General features: G+C 50.8%; 1 protein-coding gene across 1 annotated transcript in view; it reads right to left on the bottom strand.

Moving 5' to 3' along the window:
* LOC144174067 (uncharacterized) overlaps positions 1–1,109 on the bottom strand; it is a 33,405-nt gene extending 32,296 nt beyond the window's left edge. Inside the window, exon 1 of the mRNA XM_077702491.1 lies at positions 946–1,109. Coding sequence (XP_077558617.1) covers positions 946–1,070 — 125 coding nt within the window. The 5' untranslated portion in view covers positions 1,071–1,109. The remainder of the gene's footprint in view (positions 1–945) is intronic.
* Positions 1,110–9,491: the final 8,382 nt, after the last annotated feature.

Below are 9,491 nucleotides of genomic sequence, written 5' to 3' on the forward strand. Positions count from 1 at the left end.
CATCGCCTGCGTTGCGTCGGCGCGTTAAACCCTACAATCAATCCAAAAAAAAATTAAAGGAGGAGTGTGGAGAAAACAGCCTTGCCATTGTCTGTTAGGCATTGCGCTTGACAAAAGCGCCCCAGTATGCCATCCATCTCAGTTTCGCCTTGAAACCGTCGTTTTAATTCAATAGTTGGCCTTTCCATTATGTATTGTTCGCGTGCGGGTTGGGCACTGTATACATCAATTGTAAAAGGATTTGATTTAACGGTTTTCTTGTATTACACAAGTGTTTCTTAGAATTTTTATGTGTTTTGTAATGTGTGCGTGCGCGTGCTGTGTGGGTGCATGAGCGTGTGCGCGCGCATCTGTGTGTGCGTGTGCGCCCGTGTTTGTGCATATATGTGTATGAGTGCGTGTGTGTGCATGTTCGTGCTGTGCGTGCGTGTATATGGGCCCGCGTGTTGGGGGTGGGTGCGTGTGGCGTGTGTGTGTGTGTGTGTGTGTGTGTGTGTGTGTGTGTGTGTGTGTGTGTGTGTGTGTGTGTGCGTGTGTGTGTGTGTGTGTGTGTGTGTGTGTGTGTGTGTGTGTTGTGTGTGTGTGCATTTCACTATATCACCTGCATTCTCACGCTTATGCGATATTCGCGCCTCCACTCCGCATCTTCTGCAAACGCACAATTGTGCCAAACCTGCCAGGATGGGTGGATACGCAGATCGCAAAGTTTGATAAATAGCACAGTGACGATGCATCCAGCTTTAAAACAGTTGGAGTTGGAGGCTGTCAATAGATAGGCGGGGAAAAAATCGTAGGGTCCAAGTGCCTTTCTGGCTGTTAGTTGTCCAGACGCAATAGAACACTTCCGGATTTATCGTGAACTCCGCGCCCACAGAGAAGCGCAGCGCCGGCGTCTGCCGTTCGTGTCCGTGTATACACCTAAACGTTCACGTGGGCAGGTGATACCTGTGAGCGGGCGGTTGCTGCAGCGTCCATGGCGGTGGTCCGGCGGCGGCGGCGGCGCCGGGGCTCTGGGCCGGCCCGTCCGAGGGCGGCGGCAGCGTCCGGTGGGAGCAGCAGCAGACAGCCATGTGCGCGGACTGCGTTCTCGTGCTCGTGTGGCAGCGGCGGCCAGCACCCGCCGCCTCTTTATACCCGGCCCGACGGACCAGGAGGCTTCCGCCGAAGGGAGCGGATATCCCGGCGCTAGCACATTGCGACCACCCCCCGACGCCGATGCCTGCTTGGAATGAGCCCCCGACGAACTCATCGGCGATTGATTGCCGATTGTCGTTCATGACACCTGCGGGGCAACGGTGCGGAGGAGAAATTTGATAAAGATGATATTAGGCCCTACGCGCCCGCGTCATATGTGTCTTGACACATACTGAAAAAAAAAAAAAGTGCGACCTTGATTTTTTCTGCTGCAGTGCTTCGCATACTCATTGTAGCTTGATCTGTTGGAGCAGCGAGCTAAGCTTTCTGCCGCGCTGGCTTCACTGTCTTATCAAATAAACTCCATGTGACGTCATTTCTTCCGGGGTGCTTTACGCACACTAAAGACAGCTTTGTCCCAGTTTTGAACTCGTCGATATTGGGAACAGCATCAAGTTTAATGCTTTCCCTGTATGAATGCCGTATCGAAAAGATCTTGCAAAATAAGATACAAGCGCGGGGAGCTGATAACCCGCAGAACAAGTCTTGTTAACGTGATCCAGAAAGGAAACAATCAGCATGTTCTACATTTCTTTTTTGTTGTTGTTGCTGCAAATTTGAGCCCATGGGGGGAAGAGGGGGGGGGGGTATCAGCGGAAACACGCGTTTTAATTTGTAAACTGGGTGAAATCATTCAGCTGCGTCACTTGCTGGCGGCGCCTTCTTCACTCTACGATCATAGATATATGAATCACTCGTATGTGAACAAACCCAGTGACAACGAGTTTCTGTTATTGCCTTCAGCTTGGGAAAACATGGTTCGGAGTAAGTTTTGTCTGGTCACACTCAAATAAAAAACCCTGGCGTAGACAACGGGGACCCAAGCTGTAGTAGGGTGTCTGTCGTCAATGCGAACTGGTTTGCTCGGAGCCATTGGTATCAGAAGTTCTATGTGACGTGTCTCTCTATACCGTAGACGAGTGGCAGTCACTGTGTGTGCTATTTATATACTGAGGATGTTGGTTCTGTAGCCCAAAGTGTTTTTATAAACCAGCCAGAACGATTCGTATTGGTAATATTGCCCTTGCCCTGTACAATAGCAACGTCGCTTTCTTTGTTTTGTTATAAATAGTGAAGAGATCTCCAGAGCAAATGAGTTAAGGCGGGCCTCAACTACGGCCGCAGCTGCTGTGTGTTGCACTTAGCTGGCTAAAAGCTTGCGTATCCCGGCCCATCTGGAATTCCCGGAGGACGTTTCTGGTGGAACAACTTCGAACTTGAAGTTGACAAGTTGACTCACCTGCAGCGAAGTATCAGCGAAATTTTACGTAATTTTTTTCACTGTCGACCAAGCAGGGAGAAGATATGTCAGAAAGAGGCGAAGCGAAGTTTCTGCGTTAGGCAGGCGAAGAAAAATGCTGAGGAATCGTAGAACGGTCAGCGAAGAGGAGCAGAGTGGAGTTGTGGGCGAAAATGTCTTCCCACGGTGAATCAACCAAGCCAGATGCGTGTTATTCGGAGGTAAGAAAACTCGAACTTTGCATTTAAAGGAAGCCATGCGTACGATAATGACGATAATTCGCACATACTTATTCATACGCACTGATTGGTCGATGTCCACCTTTTCCGAGTGGAAAGTGCCCATATATTTTTTTAGTGATGCTACATCTACAATCTGTGTGACCACAAGCTGTAAATTTGACAGACATTTTTAGCCAGAACATGAGTATCAGCTGCCGTTTGATGTTGGTCTTTGCTTCTCAAATTTCCTATGCTTATCTTTGGGAAGATTTTTCATTCAAGGAGTACGACCAGTCTTGCTTTCCCTCCCCCAAAACAGCTCGTAAACGTCCCGGGCCTTGCAATAAAATAGGTACGAAAGGGGAATCACCCAGAACGTACTCGATCTCGTTTAACTTGCGGAGGGCGAGATTCCCCGTTACGGTCTGTTTTCGTTTTTTTTTTTTTTTTTTTAATGACACGAAATGCTGCAGTGCGAATGCGTTTGAGGGTGGTTGTACGCGGACTGAGGGGTGTTTCTCGCTACGGGGCGTGTGGCGATAGTTCCCAGTCTTAGCTCAACAGCTCTGTGCTGTGCAAACCCGTTCGCTCCCCCGAAAAGTTCGTTTTCCCCGCAGCATAGGGCTAGGTCACAAGAAAGGTGTGGCAGGGCCGCGTAAGCTAGACTAACCTTAAATGGGCGATCTATACAAGGCATGCATCGAGCCCAGACGTATGAAAATGTAATAAGCGCTGCCGGCTTCTTTGATGTTTCGATTGGGGGGTTGGGACGGGGGTTAAGGAGGAGAGGAGGCGCTGTGGAGACGGTTTTATCGCTCTCCTCCGGCAACAGGCGCCTGTTAGGGCAGCGGATGCATAAAATGTGGGTATTTAGGTCGGCGGACCTCGTTTGCGCTTGAAGGGTGCAAACAAGGCGACCCCGGTGCCCACTGCGGCTCGCGTTTCACACGGTTCCTGAGCGGAGCGTGGCCGAACCGCCAGCCGTCCGTTCCGTGCGCGCACAAGGGGCCTCCGGGCCGGTGTGGCTCGCCCGTATCAGGCGCCAGCGTCCCACCGCGTGACCCGACGGTGACCACCACCGACGCTCTCAGACTGGGCTCCCGAGGGGAGGGGGGGTGCGTCGCCGACATGCGCTGCTCTCATGCGGTGCCAGTCAACCCGCCGCTTGTTTATACACACACGCCCACGGCAGCGTGGTGGAGGAATCACGTGATTCGGCGGCGGCAGCGCGCATTCCTTTCGCGCCTCCTTGCCGCCGCACCGTCGGGAAAGAAGGGTGTGCTCCTCCGGGGCGGCGGGCCTACGTGCTCGGACGCGCCGGGCTCGGAGGGGGCGCGGTCTTCGCGCCTTCTCTGTCACCCGCCGCCGCGATCCGGCTCGGTCCGGATGGCCGCCCGGTTAAAAATGACTACGCGTGATACAGGTTGCGAGCAGCCGACCAGGAGTTACGGCGCTGTTCGGCACGGAGCGCTGCGGGTTCTATTTCGACTTCTCTGTCATACGAGGGAAACCGCATTGTCACCACTCGTGATCCCTCACTTATCCGTCATCAGCAGTCCCTTCGAAAAGCGAGCACGCTGGTGTCGTTGGTAGTCCAGTGATTAGCACTTTCCCCCCTTTTCCCCTCACTTCCTTTAAAAAGGGGTCCGCGACCCCTCTCCCCTCCCCCCCAAAATGAAATTTTGCGTACGCCACCGGCTGCAGTGGTGACTTTTCTCTCTGAGAAGGTTGAGATTCTGGCTTTGAATGAGTGGAAGGCTGGAATTTTATAAAATACCGCATATGGCTGGCTGGGGAAAAGAATTAGTCCGTGCACTCGTACGTTGCAATCGCGCCCCTCTTGCCAGGAGTGGTATTATCGCAACCTGGTGTGGCACATCGGCGTACGAGTAAGGGCAGGGGAGTAGAATTAGACGACCTTATACCCCTTGGGACGCTCTACTGTGTCATGTAGCGGAGTCAGGGGCGCCGCTATCGTAAATCCTGGCCTCGCGGAGTGAAATGGCGTGGCGTTTCTCGTCACAAACGTCAGTTCTCACCTCTCATCGTATTCAGGGTTTTTACAGATTCGGAAACCGAGCGACAGAGAACAAAGAGGTTTATTGATAAAAGCGGTAGAGGGTTCCTCACTTCAAATCCCCTTGACCTCAGTCGCCCAGCTTCAACCGCCCTCAACAGGGCTCGTTTGAAGAATGGAAGGGATTGCGCAATTGCAGTGGGGTGTGGTCGCAGCCCCTGTATCACGGGCAGGACCGAGGCGGCGGACCAGAGCAGTATGTAGGGGCTTTACGATCATTCAAGGAGCATCCCGGGGCTCGATGATTCGAGACTATTTTACATCGCCATTAATTTTCTTTGTGAACCGTCAGAGCACTTCAGCCTTCGCAAACTTGGTTGCTCGAAGGTAAATTCGGCTTTGTGCTTTAAAGGTTGCCTGTGCTGAGCCGTCGTCATCCGCTCGGATTTCCTCGGGGGTGATCAGACACCACATTTTTTGTGACTTTGCATCACGCATGACCTGTTCATAGGACGTGTACTGCAACCGAAGTAACGTATGGGCCAGGACATGCGCTCCTGCACCCAACAGAACACTCCGCACGTCGAAGCGGTCGAAATTAGTAGAGAGAAAGAGAGAGATGCAGTCAGCACTGTCGCCAACGTCCATTTAATTGCTTGACGGCAAAACAGAAGTATCTCGTAATCACACGGAGTTGGAAGGAGGAAAGGAGGGGGGGGGGTTCAAGGTCTCGGACACTGCATAGCGTTCTGTCTACTGAATAGGTTTGAAGTACGAAAACGATGAGGGCACACAACATACACCACAGGACAGCGTGCTGGCTTTGGTCCTAATAGCTGTTGCTCTTTAATAGTATTTTTTAAGGTGACTCTGCAAAACTTCCGATAAGCGCTTTCACTCTTTCCTTCGCGTCTGAAAGCACTTCGAAAGCTTTAGTTATCGCCAGCACAGAGCGGCACTGCGTGATTTGCTCATCGCAGCAGATACGCCTTCCGTGTCTTCTTTGCTTCGTGGCTTTCAAAGTGGCTATCGAATGCGTTCATTGCTGTAACTGAAGGAAAGCCGGCCAATATCCGCTACACCGCTGTAATGATGTAATGAATGAATTACATAATTCCAGGGGGTGGAAGAACGCCATGACCGGGACAGCGAATGAAACCTCTCGAGCAAGTTTATACGTTATCTGATGGATATAAGGCAGTAATTTTGGGCTGAGGTACTCTGAAACCCCTTAATCTATAGCTTCTAGATGGGTTGGTTGACTAGATTGATTGATTGATTGGTTGTAGGGTTTAACGCGCCGACGGGACGTAGACGATGAGGCGCGCCGTAGTGGAGGTCTCGGATTTATTTTGACCACTTGGGGATCTTTAACGTGCGCCGAAATCTCGTTCACACGTGCGTTTGCTTTCCGTCTCCATCAGAAAAGAGGCCGCCGCGGCCGGGAATCGAGCCCCCGTCCTCGTGCTCAGCAGCACACCGCCTTAGCCAGTGAGCCACAGCGGCGGGTGTTGGTTGACTACATTCTGCAAGCATTTAACACTTCGAAAAAAGCCGAAAAAAGTGTCGCAGGGTCCCTTTCACAGCAACCTACAACCTGACGTAAGGGTGACGGCTGCATCCTTCCGGCCCGTTCTGTAGCAGCTAGCCTGTCGATAAGGATAACTGTATCACTGGAGCAGCCGAGGAAATCGCGCACAAGATCTCGCTCAGAGATGTCGTGAGCCTCGATTCGACAAACCACACGCGTCGTGTTTAGAGCAGCGCACGTGGCACGTGTGACTTCCCGAACGGAGCGGGGACCTCCGCACGGGGGCTCACCGGTCGCCCTATCCGGGTATTGTCTGTTCTGACCCAATGAGAGGCGTATATTTTTTTCCTGTTTTATTTCTTACCTAGCATTTATAATACATCCATTTCCACACAAGGAGACGGCTAACCACTTTCCTTACGCCTTCCTCGGAATGCGCTTGAGTTAGCGTTCTTTCCTAATTTTCAACGAACCTTTTCATAACCGATTATGTTCAAGTGCGTGCAAATCAAGGCTCTTGGTTCCGGCAGACTTCTCGCAAGTATGAAAGGGTTTCCGGCCAGTTGACTGTTCCCAAAATGTTGCAAGCTTTTCGTGTACCTATTGCGTCCTGAAAGAACCCTGCCCCCACCTTTAGACATAAGGTGAATTTACGTACACATAAATTCGTGCGAAAAATGAGCTTTTATTTAACACATTGTGTTCGTAATGGAGCCTGACTGTATTGCTGCAGAGAAGGAGGAGGAACAAAATTTTATTGAAAAACAAGACTTTTGGTGTCGCTGATGGGTGGGGTCCCTAGTCCAGGAATCCACTGAGTCTGACCTTCTCCAGGGCCAGGTTGACCAGATGGAGCTGGTCTTCCAGGCTCGAGCTGGCCAGGGCTGCCTCCCATAGCTCAAGTTTTTTCTCTGGTGTTGTCTTCACGCCAATTGCTGTTGCACTCCCAGGTGATGTGGTATAGTGTGGGAGTGCTGCTGCAGGTTGGACATTCTGGTCGGTATTTTTCTGGGTAAATGAGGCTATACCTGTGGAGGTTTGGATAAGTATTCGTTTGAATCGGTCTCCAGAAGGTGGCTTCCATTGCGTTTAGGTTTTCGTGAGGGGGCGGGTAAAGTGCCCTGGCTGCCCTGAGTGCTTCCAGTGCAGAAGTGTGGGCGCGAACCTTGGCTCTGCATACACTCCATAAAGAATTGGAGAATTCTGCATAGACTCCATAAAGACATTTGGAGTCTATGCAGAAGGTGTTTTATTCTTACACTTTCACAATGCTTTGCATCTAGAAAGGAACCGTCATTAAAAAAGAGAAGCTTGTAAATTTTTGTAGCTTTATTTATTTGTTTATTTATTTATTATCAATATTTTTTTTACATATTTTGGACACTACACGGGACTGTCGTAAACGTAACAGCACTACAGACAGAGGCCTGAATAAAAATGTACTCGTCACGAGTTATGTCCGTAAGCGATTTTAGGTAATGTAATTCCTCCACTAATTGAAACAATCATCGGCTTCCCCTTGGAACTTATTAAGCAATCCATTCATGAAAATTTTGTAATCACTGAACAGCCTAGACAAAGAGAGGGAGGGCGAGTGAAAGATAAAGGCTGTTTCGGGGGTGATGATAGGAGCACACGTTCGTTAATGCTCCCTAATTAATACTTAAAGCAGCGGGGAGCACTTTCTCTTCTTCTTCGGAAAAAAATGACGGAATCAACGGGAATTCAAGAGTGCGGCTTCGTCCTTAATTGCAGTCGCGTTGATACAAGTACGACCTCTGAGAAAACCGACTTTTCGAGTTTGTTGATTTGTCATCCGAGATTAGCATGTTATTGTTTGGTCTATGCGTCGTGTTTAAACGGTAGAGCTTAAGTGGGCCCGCTTGTATCCAGAAAAAAAAAAAAAAAAAAAGATAAAACTGTTTTGGAAGCAAGGCCCCCGACAAACTCCGGTGTCGGGCGGAAGCACGTGCGAGCCCTCGAACGATCGCCTGACACACCCCCGCCTGGTGATGGACAGCGCGGCCGATACCGAGCTTCGATAAGGAAAGCGCAAGCCAGGGATTCTACGGAGGACGGCGATGTGACAAACAGATAGCAGTGCGCGCGGTGTGCTGCGGGAGCCACGTCAGCGCGGACGCCTGGGCCGGAATGCGGGAGGGCACTGGCTGGGGGCGCGGCCCTGCCTGCCTCCTCTCGGCTGCCCGGAAAAGAGAATGGCTAGCCCCCCTCCCCCCCTTTACCTGGCTTTGCACTCCCGTCGTTCATTTTAGTTGGAATGAAATGATCTATTCTGCTAGAAATTACCTAAAGCGGCGCGGGATGTGAGGTGCCGGATTAATTTCGACCATTGAGACAACTTTAACGGGCGTCAAAATCTCTACACACAGGAATTTTCCTTGTTTGCCTTCATCAGAAAAAAAAAAAAGTCTAGAGAAGCGTGCACTCATGCGCAAGACTTGAATCGCGAAGCTGTTCTAGGTGAGCATTGACGCACACATAGTTTCAGTAGCACGCCCTGCCTTTCGGCTCGCGACCTCTTCCTCGGCCATGCGAACAATCCGCGTCTGGGCCACGACGAGAACTGCTAAGACGTTGCGCGCCAGGTCTCGTACGATACTGAGCGCATGCGGACGATGACGCGAGCCGCCGCTCGAAGGGCTCTCCTACGCTATCACGTGCATGGGTGTCCAAAAGGGGGGGCAAGGGGAGGCAACTGCCCCTCCCCCCCCCCCCCCCCCCCCCCCACCTGGAGATTCGGATATTTTCATGCACTACAAAAAAGCTGCACAGCTTGGTTGGCCCATAATTAAAATAACTTTGCCCTGAATGACGGAAGAGAGGAGAGAACGACAACGACGTTCTCTCCTTTGTCCCGTCCTTTAGCGCAAAGTTTTTTAAATTACGTACGTGAACCAACTAGCGCAACAATCCACGCTACTCAATGATTAGCACACTCAGATCCTGCGTATCCGTATGGAACGTCCTTCGGGACTGCGGTCAACGTTGCACTTTAGACACTGACTAACATTGCCGGTCATGTGACGCGAGTGAAACAGACTGCCTGTGCTGGCTATTGAAGATAGCGTTTGACATTTTTGACGTTTGACTTTTTTTTTTTTCTAAAATCTAGATTTATGCAGTCTTACCGCAAGAACTTCAGTTTTCGGACAAATTTGCAGCTATATCTAGAAAAAAGATCTTCACCGCTACACTTAGTACGGAGAGTGTAACATCCTCCCGTGCCGTCCCATCATCTTGTACACCCTTTCCTTCGAAATTGCGAAA

Source organism: Haemaphysalis longicornis, unplaced genomic scaffold (assembly GCF_048455015.1).
Source record: "Haemaphysalis longicornis isolate Haplotype H1 unplaced genomic scaffold, Haemaphysalis longicornis Haplotype H1 scaffold_3, whole genome shotgun sequence".
Classification (NCBI taxonomy): Eukaryota; Metazoa; Arthropoda; class Arachnida; order Ixodida; family Ixodidae; genus Haemaphysalis; species Haemaphysalis longicornis.